The 13,073-nt window shown below is 39.0% G+C and overlaps 1 protein-coding gene across 1 annotated transcript in view; it reads left to right on the top strand.

The window, feature by feature from the left end:
* AFTPH (aftiphilin) overlaps window positions 1-13,073 on the top strand; it is a 35,913-nt gene that overhangs the window by 10,069 nt on the left and 12,771 nt on the right. Inside the window, exons 2-6 of the mRNA XM_009884961.1 lie at window positions 2,762-2,913; window positions 3,428-3,554; window positions 3,876-3,932; window positions 6,226-6,348; window positions 12,757-12,817. Of these exons, the coding sequence (XP_009883263.1) occupies window positions 2,762-2,913; window positions 3,428-3,554; window positions 3,876-3,932; window positions 6,226-6,348; window positions 12,757-12,817 (520 nt within the window). The remainder of the gene's footprint in view (window positions 1-2,761; window positions 2,914-3,427; window positions 3,555-3,875; window positions 3,933-6,225; window positions 6,349-12,756; window positions 12,818-13,073) is intronic.

Below are 13,073 nucleotides of genomic sequence, written 5' to 3'. Positions count from 1 at the left end.
GGGGGGGGAGGCGTGAGTCAGTTACGCTGTGTAACTCAGATTGTTTCATAGTATAATAATTATGGCATTTTGACATCATGCTTTGCCAATAACTGAACCTGGTGGCTGTCCCTAACAGGAATTTCTTTCATATGTAGCAAAACTGAAGAGCTGATGTTCTAAGCAAGTTCATATTCCTGCTTTGTGCAGTTAGCACTGAGCAGGGAGAATAGACTGAACAGAGATGGTTCCCATTTCCCGACTCGTCATCCTGACTCCAGTACAGGATCGAGATATTCTGATAACGTGGCATTTGCCTCTGTGTTATGTTTCCTGTACTATGCTTCTGACGTACACGGTCAGTGGTTTGCTTAACTGAGACAAGAGACGAGGCAAATTTTCAGATAAAAATTCAAACAAGAAATGAAGTAGATAACTATTATAATTGTGAAGCAGATATTCTGCTGCATGAAGGTTTGTCCCAGCTGTACGGGTTGGTCTAATTAAAATGTAACTGCCACCTACCAGCCTTTCTTCTCCGAACCTTAAATCATTTCGGTTGTAACAAAAAAATCGCTGTCTGAGGTTTCTGTTTGTAAATTTAGCTTTGCTCCTGGAATATACTGCATCTCCACAGGAGGGCTCTGCTGGCATAGCTGTACTAGCACGCGCTGTGGGATGCTCGTGGGATTTTCGCCTACTCGGTTTCTTTTCCGTTTCCCCAGTAGGAAAGCGGGTGTTGGAGCTGCTGGGGGCTGCCCTGGGTGGGATGCAGCGGAGCGTCGGAGAGGTGGCTGTTGTGGAACTCCAAACTAGAAAGATAGAAGTGCTCCTTTTGTGCCAGCGTGGTGTCTCCTACCCCTAGCAAGAAGAATAATTTGGGTGCTGCTGTTAAAAACAAATACATTGGGGGGGGCAGGAGGCTTTAATTTCATTTTTATAGGCATACCTTGCTGGTGGTGCTTTTTAATAAATGTTAAGAGATTGCCAGTTACCTGTTTTTAATGGGTTGAACTGGGTGAAAAATTATATTCCATGGCGGTGGTACATCCGATGTCTGAGACAGTTCATAGAGATATAATAAAGTTGAAATTCATGGAAATACAACAGAGAGAAGAGATAGAAATATAAAGGAAGAACTTAAAAAGAAGAAATCATACTAAGCTTGTTCAAAAAAAAAAAAAGTATTTTTTGTTGTTGTTCTTTTGGGGGCAGGAGGTTGTTTGAGGGCTGTGGGTTTGGGGGTTTTTTTTATTATTTTTAATATTAAATCTAGCTGCCAAGGCTGGCAAGAATCGGAGCATTCTCCAGTGCGTGCTGTGGAATTGAAATGCCTGGAAACCATTAATACCAATATACACTCTTTATATTGCTGAGACCTTATCCTACCCAACGGTGGTGAAGAAAAAAGCGGGAGACGTTTGCTGCGTTATGAAACCGAAGAACCTTGTCTGCCGAAGTTTCCTTTCTCCCAAGGGACGCTGAAGTGATGGCGACATCAAGACACGGTTGCAACTACTGTGAGAAGCAGGAAATCCTGCCTAATGTCTCAAACTCATGGAATATAGATCCGTAGGCCTCCCGCAAACCCGCGGAGTGTTTGTGTTTGCATACTCTTGTGAGTTTATAATGGCAGGCAGCAGAAAGAAGGTCAGACAAGAGTAATGTTGATAAAGTTGTGGTTATGCAAACCGTGCTGCTATCTAGCTGGCTTCTTACGCAGCTAAAATAAAACTTTGTGGGATTTTTGTTGTTGTTTTAAGTTATTTGGCTAGGATAGAAACATTGCCAAGGTTGGCTTTTAACCCTCGCAGGATCACAGCATTCGGCATCAGCTGTCTGAATCGTGAATGGGAGGAAAGGGAAATTGCTGGGAAGAAAGTAATACTTCTGATTCAATTAAACGGAATCTAACACGTGAAAACACACAAATGGGGTTTAGGGCAAGAAATTAAGGCATTAAGTAATTCATTTTCTCCTTTAGTTTTTTGGTCTGGAGAAGTACAAAACAAATATTACAAATACTTTTGGCAAACAATATGTTTAAACACCTTAGTCTTGGCTCTTCTGCGTTATACCTGACTGTCACATAAACTGTAGCAAACAAAGCTGGGGGTGACAGTTTTCCTACATCGGAGTTACTGATACCAACAGTTTTTTAGGAAGTGTGCAGTCTTTGGGCTATAAATAGGTTTTTCCCCGAGCATTTTCAAAGTTATGATCACACCATGAGCATGTTGCACATCAGGTGAAGTTTTGCGAGACCTTTAACTGCATACATCTTACAAGAAGTGAAGCTGTCTCCTGAATAAATGTCATGCCTGCGGTTTGAAGTGCGTCATCGTTAAGTGAAATGATACTGTGTTCAGTTTGTATTTCAGATAACATTGAATACCAAGCTTGCTGAAAACATGTGTTCAGTAAAACCCTTCGGAAGTGTAGAATTGGAGACTTTAACACGTTTTAAGTAAATGTAGCTTTATACTCATTGTGCATCTCTTTTTATAACAAAGAGTGACTCTGGTAAGAATTATTCTGAACTCTTCTGTAAGAACTCAATTTTCCGAGGGCAGGATCCTTACTGTTTCTCAGTAGCTAGCAGCCTGTACTTGGTGCTTATAAAAAAATATCTTGTGATCCTCTGACAGTTACAGATTTTGTGGCAAGTGAAACTTTGTATCAGCTATGCATTGTTTTCCATCTTCATTTATTTTTATAATTTTAAAGCAGCTAAATAAACTTCAATAAACACTTGACGTAAATATTTTTCTCTTTGATATAGACAACACTGCTAAGTCGTCTGGAACGAATATTTGAAGTCTGTTTTCCTTCCATGCCTGTTCTTGAAATTGAAGAAGAAATAAGTTCCTTGAATCATTTGTTGGAAGCAGGTGAAAAGCAGTTGACGACCAAGGAGACCTTAGCAAATACTGGGTAAGAAGCCACAATGCAACCAACTTAAAGTGAAGTGGACACGTGTCTTCTTTGGGAGCTTAAAACATATAGCAGTAATTCAAAACGAGTTGTTCACTTCAAGCGTTTTGAAAAACTATAGAGTAAAAATTAGCTATCTAGCAGAATGCTTGTTTTCAGTGACTGCGTATGCCAGGAGTATTTTACTTTGCATATCAACTTAGCAGCACGTCATCTTCTTTTAAGTGATGGCTCTGAGTTAATCAGAATATGTCTTGTTAGGTAGAGTTGATATAAATTGCTATATTTATTCATGTGATGACCACGTCCTGTCTGCTGTGGACATCGTTTTCCAATAATAAGTAGGAACTATAATTCTTCTGAGAACACTGTGCAGTTTTAGTTCCCCTGGGTGTTCTGCTTGGGTGTAAGTTTAATTTAATAATAAGTCATTTGCATTAAAAACTAGAATAAATATTCAAGGCTGCTAAGCTGTTTTTCCTGTTGATAACTTGATTTATGGTGGGTTGTATAGGGAAGTGATGGACGTGTGGACAGAGCTGCAGGATATCCATGATGCATATGGACTGAGATACCAGTGGGGTGGCTCCCACAGCAACAAAAAGCTTTTGTGCTCCTTGGGAATCGACACAAGAAATATTGTGAGTCTGGCAATAAAACTTGCTTTCTAAATAACGGAGCTGCTTTAACTGTGGAATCAGGTGGAAGTCTTTTTGTATGAATGCTTGTCTCTTAATTGCGTAGCTGCACCAAACACGGCTTTTCATGACAGACTGTCTGACAGCTTAACTTCTTATAAGCCCTGTTAATGTTAAAAGTTGCATTAGATTTTAACCGTTGTGTTACGTTTAACATAGTATTTATTCTCTGATACTATTCTTGAACAAGTTATGTAACGTTGAAAAATCATTATCATCACTGACACAGAAACTCTTAAGTAAATTTTTTTGTTGTTTTATCAGCTCTTTACAGGCAACAAGAAACAGCCTGTTATAGTACCCATGTATGCAGCAGGACTGGTAAGCTTTTTTAGCATTATTTTTTGCCATAGTTCCAACAACGTTATATAATGAAGTTTATTAAATGACATTAAGTGCTAAGTATGCTGAAAGATATTTTTGTAAGTATAATTATGGCTTAGGCATCACTTGAAATGCTAGAAAAGAACCCTCAAATACACAATTTCCATTATGTGTGCAAGCAGATACTTTATTTTAAATGAAAAAAGGGATTAATTTCCTTATTTCATAGAGCAAGCTATTTATCTGATAAGGTGGGCTAGCTAGTCCGAGTTCAGTTTGAGACATTTTCTAAACAAGAAAAAAAAGTATTGAAATAATGTATTAATACATGTGCACTAATAAAAAGTTCTTCTTGCCGAATTTTAACCATTAAATATAAGGTATAGATGTAAAAAATGGCCACTAAAACTTCACACAAGAAACTAGATGGTTAAATAGCTGTCAAAAATGAGAAAGGAAACCAGGCGGTTCAAAGGAAGGTTGAGAACTGCGAGATAGTTATGGTATACCATGAAGTGAGTGTAGAAAATTTTCTCAGCCTTCTTGAGTATTGCTCTTTGTGCAACTGTTCCTCTGACGGACTGTTTATTAGTTACTTGATTGCATCTTAGTATCCCTAGGTCAAGAGAGATGCAGGGTAGGGCTTTGCAGTCTTGTTGGCATGTTAATAAAGGACCCACATGTATATATTAAGCGATTTATGCGTGCAAGAAGCGTTGTGTAGCCAGTATTGTTGTGTTGCCCCGTGCTAGCTAAAAATAGCAAGCGTAGTTTAGATTTCTGGAGATTGAAGGGAGCTCACGTAGCCTAGTGCAGTAAGATCAACTGTTCTCGCTTAAGCTGATATTCTGTAATTTTTGCTTGGCATTTCAGACTCTGTGCAATGTCTGTAGTAGTAAAAACATTCAGAATACAGGATTTGCCATTTTTTGCTAGTCTGGGCGGAACAAATATGGTTTGTTTTTTTTTTTCTGGAAACCTATACATATATTTATATACACATACGCTTTTATGTGGTCATTCACAAGCTGAATATTAAAAGATTACAGTTTTGTTTGGTAGATATTAAGGCAATGTAATCAGTAGGTTAATTTTTTAGAGCGACTTCTACAGTCAGTTTCTAAAGCTGTTGTTTTCTGATGCATCAAGGTCAGCTCATGCACTTCTTTGGATGTAAGCATGGTATTCTGAGACGGAGAGATAAAATATCTCATAGCAATTGCCGTTTTCATCCTGTAACATATTTGTGAGCGAGACTATGTTCGTATGCAACCTGTGCAGTTATTTTTTTTGGCAACAGATTGTTGTTGCTGATTAATTATCTCCTAAATCTTTTACATACTTGTGCACACGATGAGTGGGATAGAGATGGTGGTAGGAGTAAAGTGGCTTACGGCTTTCTGTTGCCACACTGCTTCGTGTGTGTCTCCACTGTCCAAGAGTTGATTTAACTGGTGGTTAAATTCTAAGCTCCCCTAACATGCTGTAGAAACGCTTGTGGGACAGCTGATCTTGGTGGCCAGCTGCCTGAAATTATTTCAAAATAGGCTAAGTTGCAAATCCAATGGCTTTATTTGGGGATTTCTTTTCTCGTACTGCATTGTTCTGAGGCGGTTTGCAATGTCGCAGTGCGAACTTTGTTCTTTCTGTAGTTCTCTCTCTCTCCCTCAGCTTCATTCAGGAACACCAGAGTTTTCCAGCATTTTTCATAGTACTATTTAGCTTTGAACAGTTTGCTTAAAATTTAAAAAGTGGGTTTAGTTATTTTCTGATTGCTTTTTAACGCATTTATTTCCGTGTCAGTAATTATTGTTCCTGGTATCATTCTGCAAACTGATAATTTGACTTGTTTCTTCTGAGTAATGTAATTGTTGAAATGGAATGAATGCATTGTACCTTTTTGATGGGCCATTTGATATTTCTGGAATAGTTACACACAATTGGGAGGAGAAGACATCACCTTATCAAGTAACTGTTTCCTCCAGCTTAAATTACACTATTGAAAGTTGAAAGCAAGCTCCAGCTAAGCACTTGGGTTTCTGTTATTGGCTCTATAAAATGTTTCTTAGGCCTAAGGAGCGAGAATAATTCTCTCTTCTGCCCCCATCTCTTTCTGTGTGCACCTCACTGAAAGTGTCCCAGAGATGTATGGTTACCCCCCAGCCCCTAGTCGAGGGTAGTACTACATCTTCTATTTTTTTGCGTCTCTAGTTCTTAGAATATATATGTGTGTGTATGCGTGTGACTTTTATTCTTTTCTTTTTTTTTTTAAATTTATTTCTTTACTTAGGGTATGTTAGAGCCTACCAAGGAACCTTTGAAACCAATATCTGCAGCAGAAAAAATAGCTTCAATAGGACAGACACCTCCTGTATCACCAGAGATGAACACGTGTACATCTGATCAGTTCCAGGTAAAAAACAGAGAAGGGGGAGGAGAAAAAAGAAAGAATGAGGGAAACAATGGGATGCCTTGTCTCTTCCTTCATATTTAAAACATCTAGATGGTGTGCTCAAAGAGACCTGTATGTAAAGGGCAGGTGTTCCTTGTGTCAGATTGAAGTCCTGCTCTTGGATCTACTTTTCATGTGTGACTGGAAGGGAGTCCCTATGATAAGACAGTAGCAGTTGGTGGCCAGCATTTAACAGTCCTGATGATATCTGCTGTTATACAGGAATTTTGTTTAAAAGGCAGCAGACAGTTACTTCCACAAATTTCAGATGTAACTTTACAGTTGTCCTTCCTGTGGCTAACGTTTTTCATCTTTGCTTTTTCTGAAGCTTATTGTAGGAGTCTGATACAAAATCAGTTCAGAGGAGTGTAGGAGTGAGCTTTTCAATTCCGTGAATTCTGTTTTGTTGTTGTCTTAATATTATGGTATTAGAAAGCCGCTTTAATGCCATGCATGTTGCAATGTGTGTGGCTGGCAACTAGCTAATGGGGTATGCAGAGGCATTTCATTTTCAGTGTCACTACGGTGGTACTCGACACATATTCAGAGAGTCAGCTGTGTCCCTCCTTAGTGCAGGTCTTGTTTAATCTCCCCGGCATCTTTAGTTACCTGCTATGCTTGTGACTTCTGATTGAAGGCATTCCAAAATTAATTATCCTTGTGCTACACCTAACCTTAACACCAGATGCTTTCGAGTGTAGTGATTTCCTTGCACTCTTTTCTCTGCCATAGTGCAGAGCTCAAACTGACATGCTTGTACCGGAGGAGAAATTTTTTTTCATTGTGGAACAGCAGTATGTCAGTGGGATCACAACTGGGGTTCGTTTATGTAGTAATATGCATGTTTGGTGATGCTTCCCTATGCTGCTTCTCACAAATGCTATCATGGAACTTAGCAGCTGATCTCTAGAAAAAGTAGCAATAGTGATTATTGCAACCAGTTTGAGCTGAAGAAATCACTTGTGCAATTTCTACATGTGAACAAAGTAGGAGAAGTTCACTAGCTTTCTGAAGGGTTCAAAGTTCCCTTTTTTACAGAGGGGAAAACAGATTAAACCGTACACTACACATAATGTAGAGAGCTGCAAGAGCCTGAAGTAGCAGCGTCTCTGACATGTGCCATTTTCTCAGTTGCTTGGCAGTTGTAGTGCTGAGTGCTAAAAATAACAACCTCTACTTATCCAAGTCTTTTTTTTTTTTTTTCTAACTATGAAATTGTACTTTTAGGTATTCCTGCAGCAGAATTTCCCATTACTCGTCACAGTTGGATAATCCTGTCCCATAGCTGGTTCTGACAAGGCCATCTTAGTTCGATAGTTGTGGTCCATAAGTAGATAGAAGAAGCTTCTATCTGTCTGCACTGCTGACCTTAGGTTATTTTTTCCAAAAAGACAAATACTAAAATAAGCTTTTGGGGAAGAGATGAGTTAGAGCTCTAACCATTAAGAATGCTCAGAGGCCACAGTTAAGTGACATTCAGAAAGTTTCAGGGCATGAACAATCAATTCTCCACCTCGGAGACCTTCTTTGTTTCTTGGCCTCATCTCCTGTTAATGTTTGGTGACTCCTGTTTGCTTTTGGGCAAAATCCAGCTTCACCTTCACGTTGTGCAGACTGCCTCTTAGGAATATTCCAGATTGTAATGGTATTAAGATGATGTGCCCGAGCTTTGGAAAACATTCCATTAGGAACTCTGCTATAAATATTGGTAAATATGCAACGGAAACATAGGCAATTTTAGCGGACCCTGAAACTTCTTATTCTGAGCACAGGTAGTTTAGGTACAACAACTTAGGTGTCTTTAAGCTTAACTAAGTAATTGCACGTGAACTGGGTAAAACTTCTGAATCCCTCCATTTTCAGATGGCAATGATGATTGATCATTCTTATATTCAGAAACTTCAGCATATTGGCTTTCTTGTTGAAAAGACAAGCTCTGGTCATAGATTCCTGTTCTTCACTTAAGGAAAGGAGAAGAGTTCTCCTTTGTTGAAAGCCTGGCATTTAGGCGACTTGTGTACAGATCAGCGTCTGTGCATGTGCGTGTATGACTTCCTGCAGAGGGAATAAGATTTTGGAAAAAAAGACTGTGATAATGCAGAAGTAGGAACGGAAAGAATATTTGTGAAAACGCAGAAATGCCTCCTTAGTTTTTTGGTTGTAGGCGAACGGAGGAAGGCACGCAGAGATGTAAATTAGTGAGCATTAGAAATCAAAAGAATGAGGGGAAAAAAGCAGCAAATGAGCTGCAATAATTTTGCTAGTTGTTACATAAACTGCATGTTTTGGCCTCCTTCCCCACAGAGGATCTCACTGGGTTGGTTAGGCTGTGGAAATACACGGAGCCATTTAAGCTGTAAGGACAAGGTTTTCGAAATGATGATTTCTCCTCTCAAGTTAAGTCACTGACTGATCTATCACATTAGTTTCTTGTATAAAGATGACTATTGTAGACTCGTTCTATTTTATATTTGAAGGTAGCGTCTAAATTCTTCTTTGAGCTTTTGTTTATCTTGACGATTGGGGGGCTTATTTCGCTGTTCCTCTGGGCTCGTAACTATAAGGCAGTCAACAGAATATGAAATAATCCCCCGATTACTGTTGCCTTTATCTAAGCGTGGGGGTCTCGGAGGCTTCACAGGTCTGAAGTAAAAGGCTCTATCAAGCCACATCGGGTGTAGGAAAAATAGGCTCAAATAGGCAACCTTATATTGTGAAAGACGAGATAGGTACCCTTCTCTTCTGTTTTACAGCATCTGCTGCAGTGGGCTTCTACAACATGGCCAAGTCTTCAGGCAGCGTGATTAAAATATATTCCAGTGCTTGTTAAAAAGGTTGCTGTCTGGAGTTCATGTTGACCCCGTTCTCTCGATTTGATACTGTTCTCTGGCTATCATAGTTTTAAAGTTTATTTACCTTCTTCTCTCTGGCTTTTTTGCCAAAAGTTCTCTAGATATTTCTGCTCTTTCAGTATTGCTTCAAAGCATCTTCTTCTCTCTATTTGGGTCTATGTTTCTTTGGTAGAGCCTAGTGGTAGGTTCGTCCCAGCGTACAGGATAACTTTGGGATTTCTCACCTACCTGGATTTGCTTAGTAAGTTTTATATTGGAATAGAAATCTACGGTGACCCAGACCTTTCTAGAAGAAAATTACCAGTAATTTTTTTCTGTGGGTACCTATTACAGCACATCTGCATGCGTGTAAGGTACTGAATTAGAGATCAGGTTAGAATAGAAATACGTATCTTACACTTGCTGGCTATTGGGGACTGAACCTTACTTAATTAAACCCCATGGGGTGACAGTCATTAAAAACACTTTTAATTACATAAGGGACCATCAGGACTTCTAACAATGACAGATGCAAACTCCCATATTATTGGCCACCAGCCAAAGGCTCCATCATGGAACTGCTCTCCAGTTATACATATGAGAAAGATCCAAGAATATACGTAGCTTTGCTGACAGAGTAAGAGAGAAAGATTTGCAGGTAAGAGGTTGCAGAACTTACTATTCTATCAGGTGTGACAGTCACTTAAAGGTGGTGTCTGAGAAAAATAGGTTTCAGAACTGTCGTAATTTTGCCAATGAATACACACAATGAAACATATGAATTGCTTCCGTGTAAATATTTTTCTGAAGTGTTTACGATGCTCATATGTGGGATCCATCTAAATATTGGTATTATATTTGTATTACGAGCCCTTCTATTTTTTTTCCCCCAGCTTTTAAACAGCAAATTACTTCCTTTTTTTTCTCTTTGTTTAATTTTCTTTGGGTAATTATTGGCATAGAGACAAACATTTACATTTTACTCCTTTGGATTAGAAAAGCTCTTACATAATACCATTCTAAAATTACTGTGTGAAAACATCTCTCACTTTTATCAAAGTGAAATACGATGCAGTAAAACCAGCAGGCATTTTAGTTTCCTCTTTCTCACTTCCTTAACATTCAGAGTTGTAGTCTGAGAGCTGAGTATACTTTTTCATTTCTGTACCGTGTCCTGTAATCTAAGATGGAGGGAGGAGTGCGAGCAGTTTGCCCTGATTCTCAGTATCCTTCTGGATTGGGCGCTTTTCCTCAAAGCGTGTTATTAAAATACTGGTTGTAAATGCGGCAGTTTGGCAACCTTGCAATCTCAGAAAGACAAAACATTCTATTCCCATTTGCAGGGTGTCTTCCTGTTGTCTGACATTTCCATGCTGTGTTCAGGTGTCCCAGTATAGTGAGTTTTCTTAGAGCTGAGGTCGCTAGAAACAGAAGGTTTTCCCTTTCTGTTTTATTGGCTTTTGCCCTCTGCCCTCTCCTTTCACTTTGTTTGCTGTCGTATCGACCAGGGCTTGCCAGCATCCTGTATAGATGGGGGCTGCTTTACTTCCCACCTCCCTCTCTGCAAGTGGTTCAAGTCAGCAGAATTACCTTCTCCCACAGAGCAGACTAATAAGCTTAGTATACTCTCACTGATTTGGAGGCAGGTTATTATTCTTCCCCCCATTTTAGGAAGAATTCATCACACCCTTTGTCCTCTCCTTGGCAAATTGGAGAAATGAGTCGTCGTTAAAGGGAAAAGCTTAGCCAGCCATTGGTAGCGCTTTTTCCGTGCGGTTCTGTCGCACTCCTCAGTCCTGACTCAGTCTTTTGGCACAAAATGCAGTGGGGGTTTTTCCTCAGTAAGTGAAAGTTGGTAGGAAGCTACTTTGTTTCAATTTGAGAATTTGAGTTCATTTTCCTCAGGGCAGAAAGCTACTAAATTGTCATATTCATCTTTTTTTTTTTTTTTTTTCATACAAACCCCTTTTAATGTTAATATATTTTAGACGTGACAAACTTTAAACAAGCTACTGATTATAGTGATCATTACTTCATCAGGTGTAGCTTCCACGCTGCTAACATTACGTTTCTATGCAAATCATTTCCATGCCAGTAATTTCATTAGCAAAGCAGAGTAAAAAGTGCAGCATCAGCTCCTTAAACTCCATGGAGTGAATACTGTTCTAGTTGTTCTCAGTACTGGAAATATTTCCAAGTCATTAGGTAGGAAAGATTTTTCTAGGCAAGGCATTTACTATAAGTAAATACAGAAATTTCCAGCTCCCTTTGTGTTTCTTTCTGTAAACATCTATCACCGAGCAAAAGCCTTTTACAGTTAGCTTAGTTGTACAAAACTAGCTCAGGTTGCTAGTGTCTTGATTCGTGAATTCGCTTATTTTTTCAGTATTGGATAGCTGAAAGTTTTTAAAAATAAAATTAAAAAAAAAAAAAATTAAAGCCCGACTTTCTACAAAAGCAAAGAGAAGGTACATCTCAGCCACTGGAAGCTTGACAACTAGCGATGCGTTTTGAATAATGCTGTAGAGAACTCCCGTTGCTTTTTCTTCCGTAAGTGATAGTTCTGTTAGAAGTCGAAGGCACGTCCTTTCCCAGAACTTTCTGACAGTTGACTTCACTGGGGAGAGAGCAGAAATGTGATGTGCAGAAGTAGAAAGATCCAACTTAATTCAGACGTTTCTGATCCTGTCCCGTGAGTTTGTGACCTGAGAATAGAGGAGGACAGCACTTGCAAGTCACGCTGCACCTGAACACACTTTCTCTGTAAAGCATGGTCCCTGCCGCTTGCTTGATTTACCTGCGTGTGCGCAAAAACATTAACAAGAGGAAATAAAAAAGGCAAGGATGGGCTCCCAAAAGGAGTCAAAATTTCCATGCTCCTCTCGTTCAAGCGTTGTTACCAATGGTTTGCTTATATATTGGAATGAGTTCATTCGTAGAGGCTAATAAGTCACCGGATTTATTTTGTTTTATTTTTTAGAGGGGGTGGGGAGGATGTTGATGGTTTGTCCCTCACACGTAGAGGTTATGTCTCTTAAAAGCAAAACATACCACTAGAATCGTGGGCTGTGTGATGGTAAACAATGATTTTGTATATAATCAGGACAAAGCGGGGATGTACGGACAGCTTTCCCTAAGAACCCTATTGTAAATTTGCCTTATAATTGTGTATACGTAACTTTTTATGCAAAATGCCTCATCTTCCATGAAAGTAATAGTAGTTTAACTTTCAACTATGCCTTAAGGTTGGGGGTTTTTTTATCCAATTCATATGTTTTAGTTAATTTGCAAATCCTGTTTGAGTTAGAAGTTACCTGATCTGTACTGTTCAGAATTTAATGAGACTTCCTGTGGTAGAACAGATCCACTTTGAATCTTTTGTGCATGTTATGAAAATACACGCCTCCCAAAAGTCGGAGCTTGCTCATTTAGTTGTCTTTGTAGTATTTAGACGCTAAAGAATCTATTGTTTGAACTGCTTTGCATTGTTGTAACCTGAACTGACTATAAAATCTGATTTCTGACTTTTCAACTCTAGGAATCTCTACCACCTGTCCAGTTTGACTGGAGTAGCAGTGGCCTTACTAACCCTTTAGATGGTACGTCTCTCCGTAGAGCCTCTAGCACCAGAGCTAGAGATAAGAAAGCTACAAAGTTCAGACAAACATCTATCTGCTGATTATTTTTTTTTTTTTTAATATACACACACACACATATATATATAAATATATATAATATTTATTTCTTACTCCTAACTTTGGAAATTCAGGCTTTCTTTCTGATTAACTGTGCCCCTACGTAAAGTATTATGTAGTCAGAAAAATACTAAGTTAAGTATTATTTTAGATTCCTGCT

This window comes from Charadrius vociferus, unplaced genomic scaffold (assembly GCF_000708025.1).
Source record: "Charadrius vociferus isolate BGI_N301 unplaced genomic scaffold, ASM70802v2 scaffold740, whole genome shotgun sequence".
NCBI classification, from domain to species: Eukaryota; Metazoa; Chordata; class Aves; order Charadriiformes; family Charadriidae; genus Charadrius; species Charadrius vociferus.
This window is presented reverse-complemented; position numbering and strand designations above follow the sequence as displayed.